Source organism: Carcharodon carcharias, chromosome 9, assembly GCF_017639515.1.
Source record: "Carcharodon carcharias isolate sCarCar2 chromosome 9, sCarCar2.pri, whole genome shotgun sequence".
NCBI classification, from domain to species: domain Eukaryota; kingdom Metazoa; phylum Chordata; class Chondrichthyes; order Lamniformes; family Lamnidae; genus Carcharodon; species Carcharodon carcharias.
Window position 1 is genome coordinate 15872541 of NC_054475.1, and position 20413 is coordinate 15892953.

General features: G+C 44.9%; 1 protein-coding gene across 5 annotated transcripts in view; it reads right to left on the reverse strand.

The window, feature by feature from the left end:
- The window catches only part of LOC121281777 (tyrosine-protein phosphatase non-receptor type 22-like), a 100848-nt gene that overhangs the window by 10104 nt on the left and 70331 nt on the right, over positions 1-20413 (reverse strand). For 4 of the 5 annotated variants that reach the window (XM_041194749.1, XM_041194750.1, XM_041194748.1 and 1 more), the window contains 7 exons: positions 14667-15520; positions 11206-11277; positions 10024-10136; positions 8837-8864; positions 7511-7549; positions 5935-6038; positions 366-396 (listed from right to left, as the gene is read on the reverse strand). In XM_041194749.1, the coding sequence (XP_041050683.1) occupies positions 366-396; positions 5935-6038; positions 7511-7549; positions 8837-8864; positions 10024-10136; positions 11206-11277; positions 14667-15520 (1241 nt within the window). The remainder of the gene's footprint in view (positions 1-365; positions 397-5934; positions 6039-7510; positions 7550-8836; positions 8865-10023; positions 10137-11205; positions 11278-14666; positions 15521-20413) is intronic. The other variant, XM_041194747.1, reaches the window with a different exon arrangement.

Consider the following 20413-nt stretch of genomic DNA (forward strand, 5'->3'; position numbering starts at 1 on the left):
GGCCACACACAGACTAGACAGCTACCAACCTTCCATCAAGATAGAATGTTAAATAGACAGTAGGGTAGGTTCAGATTAGCCCTGATTTCAGATGTACAGTGACACATCCAAAGTGAGCATGTCAGATATTCTGTCAGCTCCTGCTGTCTTGGACACTTAAAATTTTATTACCTTGATAAACACTTGGAAAGGAAAACTTTTGCAGGACAATAGTGAAAGAGCAGGGGAGGGGGACTAATTGAATAGTTCTTTCAAAAAGCTGGCACAGCCATGATGGGCCAAATGGCCTCTTAGCTGTATAATTCCATGATACTATATCTCAATGACACCATTATTAATTTTATTCCAAACATAATTCCACTTACTCTTCTTCATATTCCGTAGAATTTTCAAACTCTGCAAACAGTCAGAGAGAGAGAGACAGAATCATAAATAGGTTCTTTAAAAAGGCTGGTGCGATGCTATGAATTATTCCTGATTTATTGTCATTTCAATCATTGTCCCCAACAACAGCAGTTAGAGAAGCTAATCCTAGGGAGCAAAGCAACAATCTGTAACCCTCTATACTCCTTCACTGGAGCGAGAACTGAAAATTAGTTTGTATTCAAAACGTTCAGCGCGTACATAGGGTGTTTGTCTGCAAGCATGACCCCAGACCTCCCTGTCGCTTGCCATTTCAACACTCCACCCTGCTCTCAGGCCCACATGTCCGTCCTTGGCTTGCTGCATTGTTCCAGTGAAGCTCAATGCAAACTGGAGGAACAGCACCTCATCTTCCGATGAGGCACTTTACAGCCTTCCAGACTGAATATTGAGTTCAACAATTTCAGATCATGAACTCTCTCCTCCATCCCCACCCCCTTTTACCAATAATTTATAATTTTTTTTACAAATATATTTTTCTTTTCCCTCCTATTTTTAAATTTATTTCGATCTATTGTTTCATCTCTACTTTTAGCCCATTTCGATCCCTCTCCACCCTCCTCCCCCACCCCACCCCCACCCGCTAGGGCCATCAGCCACTCGTTCGTCCTGCTTTCTACCCTTAATGTCCCCATTAGCACATCCTTTAGATAATATCACCACCATCAACACCCCTTTGTCCTTTTGTTTATGACATCTTTGGCAACCTCTTCTTGGCCTCCACCTATCACTGGCCCCCTATCGAGCTCTACCTATCCCACCCACCCCCCCTCCCACTACCAGCTTATATTTCATCTCATTTCTATATGTCTTAGTTCTGATGAAGGGTCATATGGACTCGAAACGTCAACTGTATCCCTCTCCGCAGATGCTGTCAGACCTGTTGAGTTTTTCCAGATATTTTTGTTTTTGTTCTAGATTTCCAGCATCTGCAGTATTTTGCTTTTATCTAGGGTGTTTGGTTGCTTGCCTCTTTAACAAGGGTGCTGGTTTAACAGGTTCCTTTTTTATTCATTCATGGGATGTGGGCGTCACTGGCTGGGCCAGCATTTACTGTCCATCTCTAGTTTCCCTTGAAGAAGGTGGTGGTGAGCTGCCTTCTTGAACCGCTGCAGTCCATGTGGTGTAGCTACACCCACAGTGCTGTTTGGGAGGTTAAATGGAGGGCAGAGGAACCTGACTGACTATTGATGTTGGCAGAAATTTACAGGTGTAATCTGATTAAGGTGTTAAAATGAGAAAGGGTTTTGATAGGGTGAATAGGGAGGGAAAATATTTTCTCTGGCGAGGGAATCCAGGAGAAGAAGGAGTCATAATCTTAAATTAGGCTATTCAGGAGTGATGTCAGGAAGCACTTCTTCACACAAAGAGTAGTGGAAATCTAAAACTCCCTCCCACCAAAGGCTGAAACTTTCAAGACCAAGGTTTAGATTTAAGTTTGGAAAATTATCAAGGGACATGGAGCTAAGGCAGGCGAATGTGCAGATCAGCTACAATCTCACTGAATGGCAGAATAGACTCGAGGGGCTGAATGGCCTCCTCCACTTTTTAGGCCACAACTTATGGGAGTGGAACATATTCCTCTCATACAGATGCCGCCTGCTGGAACTATAAATTTCCTCATGTACAGTTTATAGAATGAACGAAACACAGAGAGTTGTTGTGATCTGAAATGTGCTGCCTGAAAAGGGCAGTGGAAGCAGATTAAATAGTGACTTTCAAAAGGGAATTGGATAAATATTTGAAGGAAAAACAATGCCAGGGCAATGGGGTAAGGGCAAGGGGAATGGAACTAATTGGATAGCTCTTTCAAAGAGCTAGCAAAGGATAGGCTGAATGGCCCCTTTTTCGCTGTAATATTCTGTGATTCTATAAATACTCAGCAGATCTGGCAGCCTCAGTAGAGAGATTAAACAGCTAACTTTTCAGGTAGATGGCCTTCCTCAGAATGGAATGAAGTCAGAGAATTTCTAATCTTGGAATTAAACTTTAACATTTTTCAGTTGTGATGAAAGGTCATTGACCCGAAATGTTAACTCTGTGCTTTCCTAAAAAAAAATCTATGATTTTTCTGCCCCTCCTGCCCTGAAGTGTAGGTGTTACTGAACAACGGGATCTTCCTCTGTTACCCTACGTTGGTTGGCTGTTCAGCTATGGGAAGCTTCTCAGCTGGCCCTGATCTTTCTCATGGGCTCTCACTGCCAACATGGATCACTGCAGCAGCAGCAGGAATCCTGGCTCGTTCCCCTCCCCACTCTTTTACGTTTTCAGGGGGAGACAGTAGCATACAGGACTGGTACTCCAGAGGCCCAGACCCATGCTCTGGGTCTTTGGTTCAAACCCCACCACAGCAGCTGGTGGAATTTAAATTCAATTAATAAATCTGAAGTTGAATGCTAGTCCCAGTAATGATGACCATGAAACTATCATCGATTGTTGTGGTTCACTAATTCCCTTTAAGGAAGGAAATCTGCCATCCTTGCTTGGTCTGGCCTACATTTGACTCTTAACTACCGTCTGAAATGACCTGGCAAAGGTTATTTAGGGATGGGCACAAATGCTGGTCTTGCCAGTGATGCAGTGATGCCCAGAATAAAAAAAAAGCTCCTTACCTTAAACGAGGGTACTGAGTCACAATTATAGTGCTCCATGTGCTCATCCGCACATCTCACCCCCCGTCCCCCCCAACTTAAATCAGGCAATTTAGCATATAGTGGGCACTGGATGGCTGGGATTTTCCATGCCCACCAGTGTCAGGCATGGTGGCGTGAGTGGACAGTATGGTGAGAAGGCCAAAAATCGGTTTCACATTTCCCACATTTCCCACCATTGGACGTGGGGAAACGCATTGTAATATCATTATAAGGCCAGCCCGCTGGACTCATCCTCCCCGGCTGGATCGTCCGCCCACGTCGGCGGGAAAACACGCCAACCTGTTTAACAACAACATTTGTAAGTTGTGCACATGGCGAGCTGCAGTTCGCTCGGGACTTCAAGATTGGTTTGCCCCTACCTTGCTTCAGTCAGCATTCACAGTCATCAGCGCCAGGCTTCACAGACAGCCCCACATCATTTCTAGGGTACGGCAGGCCTCTACCTACCAGACCAGCCATATGGGTGGGTGTCTTTTCAATGGCTGCAGGGCAAGTTCTTGCTTGGGGAAAGGGGAGAGGTGGACTCAGGAAGGGAAGGGATTGCAGGACAAGGGCTGTACTGGGGAAAGAGGGTATCCCAGGGTGTGTGTGGGGGCACATGTTGATCTGTGCAAGTGGCCTCAAGACAGTGAGGGCTGAGGAGGCAGTCTCCAGAGGAGATGAGGCCAGATGGAGATGCGAGGGTGTGTGTGAGAGAGTGGATGGTGATGTCCCCTGACTGGCAGTGAGTGAGATACCAGTGAATGTGTGATGGGCTTGGGTGTGTGAGTTTAAAGTGATGAGATGGTCGCCTTACCCTGGCTGCACGAATGAGGTCATTCATTCTCTATCTGCATTGGATGGTCAACCTCTTCTGTTCAACATTGGCACCGATCACCACTGCCATCGCCTACCGAGCTGGAGTGGTAATGTAGCTGCTCCTCCTGTGGTCAGAGCAGGGGTTAGAGGACATCACAGCGGGGCCTCCACAGTGCCCAACAGGTGCTCAAGGGCTGCCGTCTTCTTCGCTGCGGTCCTGGGCTGGAAGCACTGAGCGCGGCTGTACTTTAAATGTGGTGCCTGATGAAGCGGTGAGGTGACGGTGTGGCAGGCGAATCGGAGCCCCTCACCATGGAAACTGCGTGTATCCCGGGAATGCATAATTATTGCGGCAGGTTTATGGCGTGAGAAGCCGCCATTGTGACTGGTGGGTAAAACATCGTTTTACCCGCCCGCTACCCCACTTAGTGCAAATCTGGGATGATTTTGCCCATCAGGAGTGGATTTCAAAAGGCTTAGCAGGATTTTGTCTCCCTGCTCAGGTTTTGCTGCTTAACTCAGGAGCTCCCAGTCCTCTTGTTTCCCAGAGGTAGGATCACCAATCCTCCAGGATTGAAGATTCATCTCCAGGAGTCTGCTGAGATCAAATCCCAGGAGAAAAATCACAGAGTCATTCAAAAATATGTTTTTCCCCGCTTTGAACAGTTTCATTTATTTGTTGCAAGATTATTGGAAATGAGGGAAAATGCCATTTTCATTGTCTGGATTAATCCGATTTGGGTAACAAGAAGACTATTCCCAATTGGTTGTGGGAGGGCAGTGCATATGGAGGATGGACCAATGGTGTGAATGTAGGAACACAGTGATTTAAGGGTGGGATTTCACATGATAAAGCCTCCAGGAATGAACCCAACCAGAGTTGGCAACCAGACTCAGAAATCCTGCCGTGGCAATGGGGTATGGTAAGTGTAAGCGTTCCAGTGAATAGGAGTTCAAATCCCAACACAGCAGTTTCAGAATTCTCAGGTTGGGGCGTTACTGGAAAGGTCAGCATATATTGGCCCTCTCTGGTGTGCAGGTGGTGATGGGCCTTGGAATCATTGAATGACACAGCTCAGGAGGCCATTCAGCCTAATGGACCTCTGCCAGCTGTTTGATAGAGCCTTCTTCTTCAAGTTTAACACAATTAGGTCAGACAGTAGTTAAGAGTCAACCACGTTGGTTTGGTTGCAGTCACCTATGGGCTCAAACTGGGTAAGGATGGCAGGTTTCCTTCCCTAAAGGACATGAGTGAACAGGCTTATTCCAGATTTTTAAAACTGGCATGATAGGATTTGAGGTACATTCTCTCAGTTATGAGTTTAGTAACTTATACAACACGCTACCGTACAACAGTGAGGTAAGATTCTATACAAAGCTCTGTGGAAGAGGAAATGTTATGAACATTGCAAACTTTACAGTGTCACCACACCCACAAACCAGACTTTAAGTGAAGAGTTTCTGAAGCAAAATTTTACTCCTTTGTTTCTTTTATAAAAACTGTCTTAGTTCAAACTTAATCATGGCCAGGGAATGTCACTGAGTGGACTGACTGGGGAGAGATTGCTGAGTTTGACAGGATGAGGGGCTCAGGGCAGGGCAATAGACGTTTGGTTAAGTTACGGATGTGAAACTTGCTAAGTGGGAGTTGTTGAGGCTAATAATAGAGAAGTATTTAAGGGGAAGCTGGATACAGGTGTGGGAGAAAGGAATAGGAGGATATGTTCTTAGGGTGAGTTGGAGAGGGGTGGGAGGAGGCTTGTGTGGAACATAAACACCTGCACGGATCAGTTGGGCCAAATGGCCTGTTTCTGCGCTGTGCATTCCATATAATTCAAAGTTATTTCTGATTTCTCACCATGTACAACATGGAAACAGTTCCCCAAACCACTTCCCCAAGTGCAGTTTGTTGCCACAAAATCCTTTTTAAAGCAAAGCCTCAACAAAGGACATAGAAAATAAAATGTCACTTAATCATCCTTTACTGTAATTGATTTATATACTCAGTACTGATGCCATCTACAGACAAGGATTAAACTCGGTAATGGGACAGACAAACCTTCCCCACCTTGCTCCTCGCAAAGGGCTTGTTGGAATCGGCTGATGATCTGGAATTGGCGGTCTCAGGTGATGAAGGTGGTCTGGAGGCAGATTGTGGCAAAGCTGGAGGTGAAATGAAGGACCAGTCACGCTTCAGAAATAAGGAGGCAGCAAGTCATAACCAGGAATCAGCTGGAATGACCAGTTCACACACCAGGGAAATACTGGGAGACACCATATACAAAGACACATAACCAGGGAATCACTAGAGTATGAATTTTCCTGACTGATTAAAGCCATTTGACAACTGCGCACTGTGTATTTATCTGGTTTCTTTACACTGTAAAAATAAATTTACTGAGAAATAAAATCCATTGGGAACACAGGGCTAGTTGGAGAATTTCAGAGAGGACAGTTCTGTTATAGCGTTCATATCATGCCAGCAAGCCCACAGAGTGAGGGGGGAATTCAGTCAGTGGTCCCTTCCCAAATATGTAGCACAAATATGATTGGTGCTTACAATCAGTACACCTCCCCTCCCCCACCCCACAACCACAACCCTAAACCCCTCCCCTTGAGATGATACCGCTACCAACTTGGCCAGCTCAGTCAGTAGTGGCGCTATTAAGATACTCTTGGTGATGCACAATGAAGTCCCTGGCCTAGAATATATTCTGCACCCTTGCTACCCTCAGTGCCTCTTCCAAGTGGTGTTCAACATGGAGGAGTGGTGGCGTAATAGTAATACCACTGGACTAGTATTCCAGAGGCCCAGGCTAATCGCCTGGGGACACAGGTTCAAATCCGCAGCTGGTGGAATTTTAATACAAATCTGGAATATAAAACCAATCTCAGTAATGGTGACCATGAAACTATCATTTATTGTCATAAAAACCCATCTGGTTCACTAATGCCCTTTAGAGAAGGAAATCTGCCATCCTTAGCTGGTCTGGCCTACATGTGACTTCAAACACACAGCAATGTGGTTGACTCTTAAATGCTCTCTGAAATGGCCTAGCAGGCCACTCAGTTCAAAGGCAGTTAGGGATGGGCAGCAAATGTTGGCATTGCCAGTGATGCCCAATTCCCAGGAAAGAATTTTTTTTAGAAATACAGATTCATCAGCTGAGGTGGGGTGGGGGTGGTGGTGGTACATGATAATCAGCAGGAGGTTTCGTTGTCCATGTTTGACCTGATGCCATGAGACTTCATGGAGTCCGGAGACAATGTTGAGGACTCCCAGGGCAACTCCCTCCCGACTGTATACCACTGTGCCTCCACCTCTGGGATGGTGATGGAGGAATCTAGGACATTGTTGTAAGGTATGATTCATTAAGTATGACTGTCAAACATTTGCTTGACTAATCTGTGGGACAACTCTTCCAATTTTGGCACAAGTTTCCAGATGTCAGTTGCAGGGTCAATAGGGCTGGTTATACTATTGCCATTTCCGGTGCCTAGGTCAATGCCGGGTGGTCTGTCCGGTTTTATTCTGTAACACAGGGAGTGAGTCTGAAACATGGTGATTGGGCACTGCCAACTTTTATTTCATGGTGTTGGGAGGACACACAAAAAGGAGAGAGAATAATACTCACTGATTGAATTTGGAAGTGTTAATGAGTCACACTTTCTTTCTATGGGAGAGATAAAGTCTGAGTAAATTGGCAAAATAACATAAATCTGTATCACCAGATCTTGCTAGACATTAGCTGATCTTCCATCAGGGCCCCACCTCATCCAGTCCACTATCCCTCTCCAAAATATTTGATCATCTAAAAATTAATACTGGGGAGAGTTGCAAAGAGCAGCAATACAAAATAGATTCAAGGCAATTGAATTCTCAATTCACGTGACTGACAACTAGAACAAATGTACTTAAACTCCAAAAATACATCAATCGTGACATATCATATTTTGAAAAATTAATTCCTGGGATGTGGGCATCACTAGCAACATTGCCATCTGTTGCACACCCCTAATCGCCCTTGAGAAGTTGATGCGGAGTCACCTTCGTGAACCACTGCAGTCTGTGTGGTGTAGGTACAACCATAGTGCCGGGAGGGAGTTCCAGGATTTTGGTCTAGAGACAGCAAGGAATGGTGATATAGTTCCAAGTCAGGATAATGAAGGACTCAGAGGGGAACTTGCAGGTGGTGATGTTCCCATGCGCCTGGTACCATTGTCCTTCTAGATGGCAGAGGTTGCAGGTTTGCAAGGGGCTGCGATTGTCCCTCTCTGCTTGATCGGAGAAACTTGTCTGAATCGTATAGACTTTAAAAAAAAATCCAACATAGAAGTTTCTCTTTCTTCCTAATCCAATCTGTGGGTAAACTGCCAAAAATTCCCAAATCATAACTTAAAAAGTCACTAACACAGTTACTAAAATTAATGGTGTTGTTAATAGTTATTAAAAATAACGGTATGGTTACCAGAATGGTCCCAATGGGCTGCATGGTCTCCTTCTGTGCCCTAATGACTCTATGACTCTGAAGACTTAGTTACTAGAATTATTAGTATGGTTAATAGTTATCAAAGTTCCTGCATGCTTAATACTTAGGAATTTTTGACACGCTTAATAGTTATTAGAATTACTTGTATGGTTAATAGTTACTAAAGTCACTAGCATAGTTAACAGTTACAAATATGATCAGTAGAGACATAATTTTCATAGTTTGGCATTGGTGGTAATCAGCAGGAGGTTTCCTTGCCCATGTTTGACCTGATGCCATGAGTCTTCATGGGGTCTGGAGTCGATGTTGAGGACTCCCAGGGCAACTCCCTCCTGAGTGTATACCACTGAGCCGCCACCTCTGCTGGGTCAGTCCTGCTGGTGGAACAGGGCGTACCCAGGGATGATAAAAAGAAAAGCTGAATTGAATAACTATCTACAACATTAAAAACATTAGGCTTGAAACACTCACCCATCCTAAAGGCTCTCAGTTTTAAACTCTGTAAAACACACAATGCAATGAATCATAAATGGAAGTTTACAGAAGTAGCAGAGTTAGTATCCTATGGATAGACTGGGCAAGAGAGGTCGTGTGAAGAAAGTACAATGTTGCATTAAAGGATAGGTTTAGGGTAGTGTGTCATTCTCAAAGGCTGGGCAGAAACAGAGTGGAGGGAAGGTTTAGGGAGGGATTTCCACACGATTCATGTCAGATGGAACCTAGAGGTCACAGACAGGCAGGAACACTGTGTAAAGGTGGATAGGGCTAATGTAATGGAGGGATTGATAAATACAGAGAGGGTTTTTGAATGCACCTCGATGATGGACAATGAGACTGGGCTAATGGGTGAGTATGACTTTGTTCAGGTGGGATGCAGGTGCTCAGAGCTTCGAAATTGGAGATACCTTAGGGTGGAATGGAGGAGAGAGTATTGGAGACACAAAGACTGAAGTAGTGAAAATTGTTTAGACAGTTTCAGGGGCATTGGGGTGGGTGCAAAGGTGGGTAAAACTGTGTAGGTTAAAGTAGGTAGAGCAGGTACAGCACAGGCTTAGATACAGAGTAAAGCTCTCTCTACACCATCCCCATCAAACACTCTCAGGGCAGGTACAGCATAAGGTTAGATACAGAGTAAAGCTTCCTCTATGTTGTCACCAAACACTTTCAGGGCAGGTACAGCACAGGGTTAGATATAGAATAAAGCTTCCACCACACTGTCCCCATCAAACACTCCTAGGATGGATGACAATCACCCACTGAGGCCTGAATTGGTCAGATGTGACGAGACTTGGTGCCAACAGGTGCTGGTCCCTGTTCTGCTCAGCAGAAATTCATTTCTCAGAGGGGTCCTTGAATAGGTATTTGGCATCCTCATTTATATAGGAAATGCCCAAGCCCCGTCTAGGTGGCTGCCTGGGATGTCTTGGAAAAATAGGCCTGACGAATTTCACAGTGGCCTGACCTCTCATACAGATTGGGCACAGGACATCCCATTAATAAATCTGTCAGGGTTGCCCCTGTTTTACACCCATGAGAAACGAACACATGGCATCCTGGGTTCTGCCCTTACAGTCTTAAGGCTCTGATTTGCCAGCCCAGAACTGTTGCTCTATCAGTTAGTTCACCAAAACGCTGAGTTGGCATCCTGTGTCCCATACCTTACTCCGTGTCTTTACGTTCGTGGATTCTATGAAGGTCTTGGGCTGGGTGGATCCACTCCACTCTGAAGATGTTCCGATTTTCTGAGATACCGGTGGAGCTGGCACAGTCTCTGTATCAGAAGAAAATAAACCATGAAGTGACTAATCACAGGGAACCAGGGAATAACTATGCTCCCTGTCTGTTCAGCAGTAGTACTTGTTTGATAATGTGCATTGGTTGTAAGTTTGGGTTTATCATGGTGGGACTGGACTTTTTTTTTTAACCTATTTTATTGAGCATTGATAGGACAAGTTGCGAGGCAGTTTCTCACTTCAGAACATAGAAAATAGGAGCATAACTAGACCATACTGGCCATGGAGCCTGCTCCACCATTCAATATGACCATGGCCATTCCTGGGCTTCAACTCCACTTCCACTCCCTATGTCCCTTGATTCCCTGGGACCCCAAAAATCTGTTTGTCACTGCCCTAAATATATTCAATGATGATGTACTGACAACTCTCTGGAGTAGAAAATGCCAAGGATTCACAACCCTTTGGGTGAAGAAAATTCCCCTCATCTCAGTCCTAAATGATTGGCCCCATATCCTGAAACTCAGCCCCCTTGGTTGAGATTCCCCAGTCCGGGGAAACAATGTCTCAGTATCTAGACTGTCAAGCCCCTTCATAATCTTGTATGTTTCAACTTTGAATGAGATCATCTCTCATTCTTCTAAACTCCAAAGAATATAGACCCAATTTAATCTGCCTCTCATCAGAAGACAACCCTCTCTTCCTGGAAACTTATTTAGTGAACCTTTACTGTACTGCTTCTCATGCAAGTACACCCTTCCCTAAATATGGAAACTAAAGCAGCATACAGTATTCCAAGTATGGTTCACCAAAGCCCTGTACAAACTTAGCAAGACTTCTTGCAATAAAGGCCAACATGCCATCTGCATTCCTAATCGCTTGCTGTTACTGTATTCTAGCTTTCTGTGTTCCTTTGCGAGTACACCCACATCTCTCTGAACATCAACATTTACAAGTTTCATGCCTTTTAAAAAAAACTACATTCCAATCATTCTAGAACTTTCCAGCTTGTAGTTTGGACCCCCCCTCAAGACCCAAAATTTCTCACAGGCGCTCCTGTTCCAAGTTATAATCTGGGTCCTCAGAAGAGACAAGTGATCCACTTACCAGGGTCATCTGGGAGGATGTAGGATTCAGGGGTTCTCACTGGTAGAGGAGGAGGAATTTCTTCATCAGAATCTGAAAAACCAAATTGAAAAGGAGAATTTATTTTAGTCAACACTTAAGTCCATCCCTTGGAGGATTACCACTAATCTCTGAAAACTGCACAGATTCAATCAGATCATACCAAGGAAGGTTTTTGACCATTTGAGCTCACTGCAATGATGGGTAATCCTGCTCTACCAGTTGCATCATCGAGCACTCCAAACTCAGAGGATGCCATGCCAAACACAATTCTTGAGTCACAGCCCAGGTGCAGTACCCCATTTCCAACTTCTCCCATCACCTTTCCATCATCACCTTTTCATTTATGCATTGTGGCAAGTTAAGGGCATGTAGATAGTAAATGCTCTATGCTAACATTGCAAAGGTCTGCAGTTAGTGGTAATGGAGAATTAAGAAAACTACAGAACAGAAAGAAGACTTGAGTTCATATGGCACTTTTAATGACCTAAGAATTTGCACATCTATGCCAAGCATACATAATGAGGCCAGTGTCCAGACATCCATTACTCTTGTTGAAACGGCTGTGTCCCAGAGAAACCATTGTTTGATTGACAGCTCAGGTTCTCTGATCTCTGCTGTCAATTCCACAATGTTTGTTTACACAACATTAAGTGGTTTCCAGGGTTTGTGGTTTTCATTATTGATACCATGAAGGATCTGGATGATTGACACTTTTATTGCCTTCTAAGTGAAATGACTTTTTTAACATCGTAGGAAGTTATGAATTTATTACTTTATTTTTTAAAAAAGCTTTTTTTAAAACACATCATATTGTCACACTGAGGTTCATTGGTGCTAGACAGTGTATGGGGGGGTCAATGGACATGGAAGGGGCATAGCTTGGCACGGGGGTCAAGAGGGGCCAAAGAGGGTGGGTAGAAGAGCAGAGCTTGGCATAGGATGCATGAAGGGCTATAGGGGGTGGGAGGGCAGAACTTAGCATAGGTGGAAAGAGTGGCCTTAGGCAGTGGATGGAAGGGCAGAGCTTGGCATAGGGGGCATGAGGACGACCTTTTGAAGTTACCTTTTAAAAGGTCCCCTCATGCAGACTCCCTCTGAGGGCCGTAAACCTGACCCGAATCCATGAAAATTGTGGAGGAGCAGGAGACACCTAGCCCCACAACGGAGCTGGCCAGATACGGAGGTCCAGTTGTGGGCTTTTGACATGAAATAGCCCACAACCTTTAAAGGCACTCCCAAAAATCAGACAGCCCGGGAATGGGGTTGGGAATCCTGGAATTTGGATTCACCTACCATTTTTAAAGGGCTCCTGGGTCATCAAAATCCAGGCCACTGTGTGTGAGCAGGGTTTTAAAACCCTTTGTAGTTCACTAGGTTAGTTCCTGGGATGAAAGTGTTGTCCTGGGGAATCTAGAACATGGAGACAAAGTCTCAGGATAAAAGATCACTTATTTAGGACTGAGGTGTGGAGAAATTTCTTCATCCAAGCGTTGTGAATCTTTGGGATTCTCTACACAGAGGTCTGTGGAGTTGATGTTACAGTCAGAACAGCCATGATCTTATTGAATGGTGGAGCATGCTCAAGGGGCCAAGTGGCCTACTCCTTCTAATTTGTATGTACGTATGTATGTTGTGGATGCACCATTGTTGGGTATATCCAAGACTGAGATAGACAGATTTTTGATCTTTCAGGGAATTAAGGGGTGCAGTGATACAGGTTGTGAACAGGGTTTAAATTCCTTTCACCCTCTATTGGAGTTGGAGTTGGAGTTCAACAACAAGGTAGTCTTGCCATAGTACAGGCTTTGGTGAGACCATACCTGGAGTACATTGTGCAGTTTTGGTCTCCATATTCAAGACTGAGATAGGCTGATTTTTAGGGTCTCAGGGAATTAAGGGATATGGGGACCGGGCAGAAAATAGTTGAGGTCAAAATTCAGCCATGAGCTCATTGAATTGAGGAGCAGGCTTGAGGGGTCTCCCTGTTCTTATTTGTTATGTCCATTTGTTTACACACATGTACTTCTTTAAATGGCTTAATGTGCCTTCTCCACTTACCTCCTCCCCTCGACTGTGAACACTAAATTTGGCAGCTTTATGAGGGCTGGTTTCTGTCATTAATATATTTATATATTCATTTCCAACCCTCCCCAGGACTCCAGTATAGAATTCCTGTAGCTGCAAATTGAATCGTTCAGTCATTTCCTTCATTACAACAATGATTTCTTCGTCTGTAACCTTGATTATTCAAGGGTTGCCAAACCATGGGTTAGGCCATGATTTCACACCAGGGAAGGGTGTGGAGGCAGGCCTTAAGGCTACTTCAGCTGGAACAGCATTCAACCCAGTGCTGTTGGCACCATTCTGGACCACATGCCAGGCATCTAGCCATCTGAGCTGACCAGCTTCCAACAACAGTGACCCAAAAAAAAAAAATCCTTTATTGCCTGTGAAGAATTTTGGGTCCCTGAGGTTGTGAAAGGTGCTATATAAATGTAGGTTCTTTTCATCCTTTCTTTCATTTCTTTGTGTTCTGTTCAAGGTATAAAGGTATTGTTAAAGGTACAGAAGGAAAGGTCAGAGAAATGGGTTGGGGTTTCAGAGACGGCCAGAGGCAACAAGAGGTTAGGTTCAGGAATTGAGCCCAAAACATTTACTCTGTTTCCTTCTCATTCACTCTCGGGATGTGGGGACGAGGCCTGGATTTATTGCCCATCTCTAGTTGCTCCTTGAAAAGGTGGTGGTGGTGGTGGTGGTGGTGAGCTGCCTTCTTGAGCTGAAAGACTTGCATTTGAATATTGCCTTTTACAACCCCACAACTCCCACAATGCTTTACTGCCAGTGAAGTGCTTTTTGCAGATTTAATGAAGGAAGCATGATAACCAATTTGTGCACAGCAAGCTCCCACTATGTGACAATGTGATAATGGCCAGTAATCTAGTTTAGTGATATTGGCCGTGGGATAAATAGTGGTCAGGACACTGGGGAGAACTCCCTTGCTCTTCTTCAGAACAGTTGAATTAGATTTTTTTTTTACATTCATCTGAGAAGGCAGATGTTTGGTTTAATGTCTCATCTGAAAGATGGCACTTCTGACAACATAGCACTCCCTCAGTACTGCATTAAGAATATCAACCCGGATTAAGTATTCAAGTCTCACAGCCCACACCTTTTGGAAGTGTTACACACAGCTGACACCTCTGAGCTGTGTGGTGAAGGTGCTCCTTCAGTATTGTAGTGATTTGCTACAAATAACTGGTTTGCTAGGCTACTTCAAAGGACAATTAACAGTCGATTGCATTAAAGCCAGAGGAGGTAAGACTGGCAGGCTTCCCTCCCTAATGGCCATTGCTGAACCAGTTGGGATTTTTTGGCAATCCGACTGCTTTACTCTTAATGATGCCATGTTTTTTATTTGTAGTATTGGGATTCAAACTTACTATTTTCCTTTACTTCAGCAATACTGTGACAATGTTCTTCTTCCACTGGTTGGGCCAGACCAGGTTCCATGTACCGTGGGAAAGTTGGTAGCTCGCTGTAATCATTCTCAGACCGACAACGGGCTGGGATCAGCTTATCAAGGTATTGGCAGGGAGCATTCAGGCAGGACATAGCACTGTCTTCCGGTGGTTGGAGCTGTGCTGAGTTCGGAGGTGAGAAATAGGGATCTTCAGTAAAATAACTGGAGAGGAAGTGGACAGGGGAACTGAAATGCACGAAGTATTGTTTTTCTGGGTCTTCAGGAATGTTGGTATTCTCTTCCTGAGCAGATCCCCAGTGACAGGAATTCCAGGCCTTCTCCACAGCTGGTGAGCTGTTTGACTTAGATGATGAAGAGCCACTTGAAGAGGAGGTCAGCAGGTCTTCCAAAGAAGCAAAGAAGTTGCTTTGTTTAACCTTAAACAATCCGGTGGAATGTTCAATATCCTGGCTTGTGGCAGAAAAGGGGTTTGACTTGGCCCTGGATAAGCAGGCCTTGCTTGTAAACTCTTTTCTCTCCTGAGGCAGCCTGGCTGAGCTCTGGGACACTTCACCCCATGATATCCCATCATCGTCCAAGTCCAGCTGCCTTCCTGGCTTTCTCTCTGGTGGGCATCGCGTAATACAGGAGGAGGGGTCCTGGGGTCCTGAGACATTTCCACATTTACTGGGGTCGCTGTTCAAATCCGTTATTAATCCGTAAGACGGCTTGCGTCCAAGGGGGCAGAAACCTAATTCTTCGCGTTGATCCGAGGGTTGTAAATCAGTAATCTCTTGCGCCATGATGAGCAAGCTATTTTCCTCTTTTGGTGAACTGTAATGGTAAGGATATGAAATTAAAGAAAGTTGTACAGGACTTTTAGTTCGTTGTAATAAACAAAATTTCTGCATCGCATTATTTTCACTTTTTTCCCCCTCATTGAATTATTGTGAAACCTTTGGCCCAGGGTTTACCTTCAAAAAAAATGGCGCTCACTGTTATTTATGTGGAAATCTCACAGTGGCTTCAGGTGAGGGTGATTAAACATGGAAATCCAAAAGTTGCTGTCCCAGTTGCATCTTTAGATTCACAAAAATGGCATCTTATTGTTTGCCTTGCTAATGAAATTCACTGAAGATGTGATGTTGCTCTATTTGCAGCCCAGATAATCCTGCCATGGCAAGTCAAATTATTTCAAGTCAAAGTATTCTGCTAACAATCTGGTAAATGGGGAGGCAATGGTGTAGTGCTATTGTTGCTGAACTGGTAACCCAGGATAATGCTTTGGGGACCAGGGTTCAAATCCCACCATAGCAGATTGGAGAATTTGAATTCAATAAAAGAAAAATCTGGAATTAAATCTGATGATGACCATGAAACCATTGTCATAAACCAATTTGGTATTATTAATGCCCTTTAGGGAAGGAAATCTGCCATCCTGGTCTGGCCTAAATGTGACTCTTAAACAAGGGTAATTAGGGATGGGTAATAACTACTGGCCTAGCCTGCCCACATCCCACGAATTTAAAAAAATTATGTAACAGTTGAGCTGCTATCAAAACCCTCATTGTTTTAGGGGATATGGTGAATTGAATTCAATAAAAATCTGGAATTAAAAGTCTTTTGATGACCATGAAACCATTGCCGATTGTCGTAAAAACCCATCTGGTTCACTAATGTCCTTTAGGGTAGGAAATCTGTTGTCCTTACCTGGTCTGGCCTACATATGACTCTAGATCCACAGCAATGTGGTTGACTTTTAAATGCCCTCTGCACAGGGTAATTAGGGATGTGCAATAAATGCTAGCCTAGTCAGCGATGCCCACATCCCATCAATGAGTGTTAAAAAAATGTTAATTACTGCCAGTCAACCTCTCTGGCACTGAAAATGAAATATTACGAGTGTGGGGTTTCACTCCTTCAAGTTTTAATAATTGAAGATTTAAAAAAAATAATTAATAAAGTGTTATTACCTTTTCTTTCTGTTACCTTTTTCCTGTCTCTCCCTTAAGCCAATCTTTCTTTCTCTTCCCTTATTTCAGTACCAGATTTTACATTGAATTCACCTACTCGAACTGACACAGCTGCATTGTTCAGCAACAATCCTTCAATTTGATTTGTTAAGGAGGTGCACTTTCCCTGAAGAGGGCACTGCACCATTCCTCTCCCCCACTTGCAGCAATTTGCTGTGTAAGTCTTTGATATTAAATGGGCATGCGGGAGATTAACTAATGGCGCATATTGTTCATTAGCCTACCAGCGCAATCTATGGCCCTTCCTGTTTTTCTCATGTGTATAATTAAACGCTTTGAAACTAACAAGAGTGTGTAGATTGGTAAACATGGCAAGCAGCTCAAATTTCACAATTTCTTACCTTCCTGGACAATTGCTGCGTCTCCCAAAATTCATGTGTCACTGACCGTGCCAACTGTGAACCTTGTTCTCTGGTTCACCCCCAAGCACCAGATGAGTTATCTACTCATTGATAGGAATGTACAACAAGCCATTCAGCCTATCATGTTGCTGCCAGCTCTTTAAAAGAGTTATCCAACTTGTCCTACTCCCCCATTCCCTCCCACCCAAGCAGTGGTATTGTTGCTAGACTAGTAATCCAGAGACCCAATTTCATGCTCTGGGGACCTGGGTTCGAATTTCACCACAGCAGATGATGACCAGGAAACCATTGTCGATTGTTGTTTTAAAAAACCCACCTGGTTCACCAATGCCATTTAGGGAAGGAAATCTGCTTAGCTGGTACGCCCTTACATGTGACTCCAGACCCACAGCAAGGTGGTTGACTCTTAACTGCCCTCTGAAGTGGCCCAGCAAGCCACTCAGTTGTATCAAACTGCTACAAAGTCTCAAACAAGAAACGAAACTGGACAGACCATCCGGAATTGACCTAGGCACTGGAAAGAACAACGGCAAACTCAGCCCTGTTGACCCTACTTACTAACATCTGGGGGCTCGTGCCAAAGTTGGGAGAGCTGTCTCACAGACTAGTCAAGCAACAGCCTCACAGTCATTCTCATGGAATCATATCTTACAGATAATGCCCCAGACACCACCATCGCCATGCCTGGTAATGTCCTGTCCCACAGGACAGACCCAGAAGAGGTGGTATCACAGTGGTATACAGTTGGGAGGGAGTTGCCCTGGGAGCCCTCAACATCGACTTTGGACCCCATGAAGTCTCATGGCATCAGGTCAAACATGGGCATGGAAACCTCCTGCTGATTACCATGTAGTGCTGATGAATCAGTGCTCCTCCATGTTGAACACCACTTGGACAAAGCACTGAGGGGGATAAGGGTGCAGAACGTACTCTGGGTGGGGTACTTCAATGTCCATCACCAAGAATGGCTCAGTAGAACCAATATTCACCGAGCTGGACAAGTCCTAAAGGACATCGCTGCTAGACTGGGTCTGTGGCAGGTGTTGAGGGAACCAACATGAGGGAAAACCATACTTGACATCATCCTCACAAACATACCTGCCACAGATGCATCTGTCTATGACAGTATCAGTAGGAGTGACCACCACACAATCGTTGTGGAGACGAAGTCCCGCCTTCACATTGAAGATACCCTCTATTGTGTTGTGTGGCACTACCACCGTGCTAAATGGGATAGATTTTGAACAGATCTAGCAACTCAACACTGGACATCCATGAGGCACTGTGGGCCATTAGCAGCAGCAGAATTGTACTTGAACACAATCAGTAACCTCATGACCCGGCATATCTCCCACTCTACCATTACCATCAAGCCAGGGATCAACCCTGGTTCAATGAAGAGTGCAGGAGGGCATGCAGGAACAGCGCCAGGCATACCCAAAAATGAGTTGTCAACCTGGAATCTATAACACAAGACTACTTGCATGCCAAACAGCATAAGCAGCAAGTGATAGATAGTGCTAAGTGACCCCACAACCAATGGATCAGATCTAAGCTCTGCAGTCCTGCCACATCCAGTCGTGAATGGTGGTGGACAATTAAACAACTTACTGGAGGAGGAGGTTCCACAAATATCCCCATCCTCAATGATGAGGGAGTCCAGCACATCAGTCCAAAAGGTAAGGCTGAAGCATTTGCTACAATTTTCGGCCAGAAATGCCGAGTGAATGATCCATCTCGGCCTCCTCTGGAGGTCCCCAGCATCACAGATGCCAGTCTTCAGCCAACTCGATTAACTCCACGTGATATCAAGAAATGGCTGAAGGCACTGGATAGAGCAAAGGCTATGGGCCCTGAAAATATTCCAGCAATAGTACTGAAGACTTGTGCTCCAGAACTTGCTGCACCCCTGGCCAAGCTGTTCCAGTACAGCTACAACACTGGCATCTATCTGGCTACGTGGGAAACTGCCCAGGTATGTCCTACACCCAAAAAAAACAGGAAAAATCCAACCCAGCCAATTACTGCCTCATCAGTCTATTCTTGATCATCAGTAAAGTAATGGAAGGGGTCATCAACAGTACTATCAAGTAGCACTTGCTTAGCAATAACCTGCTCACTGACACCCAATTTGGGCTCTGCCAGGGCCACTCAGCTCCTGACATCATTACAGCTTTGGTTCAAACATGGACAAAAGAGCTGAACTCCCGAGGTGAGGTGAGAGTGACTGCCCTTAACATCAAGGCAGCATTTTACCCAGTGTGGCATTAAGGAGCCCTAGAAAAACTGGAGTCAATGGGAATCGGGGGAAAATTCTCCACTGCTTGGAGTCATGCCTAGCAAAAAAGATGATGATTGTGGTTGTTGGAGGTCAGTCATCTCAGCTCCAGGACATCACTGAAGGAGTTCCTCAGGGTAATGTCCTTGGCCCAACTATCATTAGCTGCTTCATCAATGACCTTCCTTCCATCATAAGGTCAGAAGTGGGGATGTTCGCTGATGATTGCACAATTTTCAGCACTATTTGTGATTTCTCAGATACTGAAGCAGTCCATGTCCAAATGCAGCAAGACCTGGACAATATCCAGGCTTCAGCTGACAAGAGGCAAATAACATTCATGCCACACAAGTGCCAGGTGATGATTATCTCCAGCTAGACAGAATCTAACCATCGCCCTTTGACATTCAATGGCATTACCATCACGGAATCCCCCACTATCAACATCCTCAGGATTACCATTAACCAGAAACTGAACTGGACTAGCCACATAAACACTGTGGCTACAAGAGTAGGTCAGAGGCTAAGAATCCTGTGACGAGTAGCTCACCTCCTGACTACCCAAAGCCTGTCCACTATCTACAAGGCACAAGTCAGGAGTGTGATGGAATACTCCCCACTTGCCTGGATGAGTGCAGTTCCAACAACACTGAAGAAGTTTGACACCATCCAGGACAAAGCAGGCCACTTGATTGATACCACATGCACAAACATTCACTCCCTCCACCATTGACGCACAGTAGCAGCAGTGTGCACCATCTGCCATTCCTGCACTGCAGGAATCCACCAAGGTTCCCTAGGCAGCATCTTCCAAACCCATGGCCACTGCCATCCAGAAGGACAAGGGCAGCAGACACATGGGAACCCCACCACCTGGAAGTTCCCCCCCAAGCCACTCACCATCCTGACTTGGAAATATATCGCTGTTCCTTCACTGTTGCTGGGCCAAAATCCTGGAACTCCCTCCCTAACAGCACTGTGGGTGTACCTACACCACATGGACTGCAGCTGTTCAAGAAGGCAGCTCTCAAGGGCAACTAGGGATGGACAATAA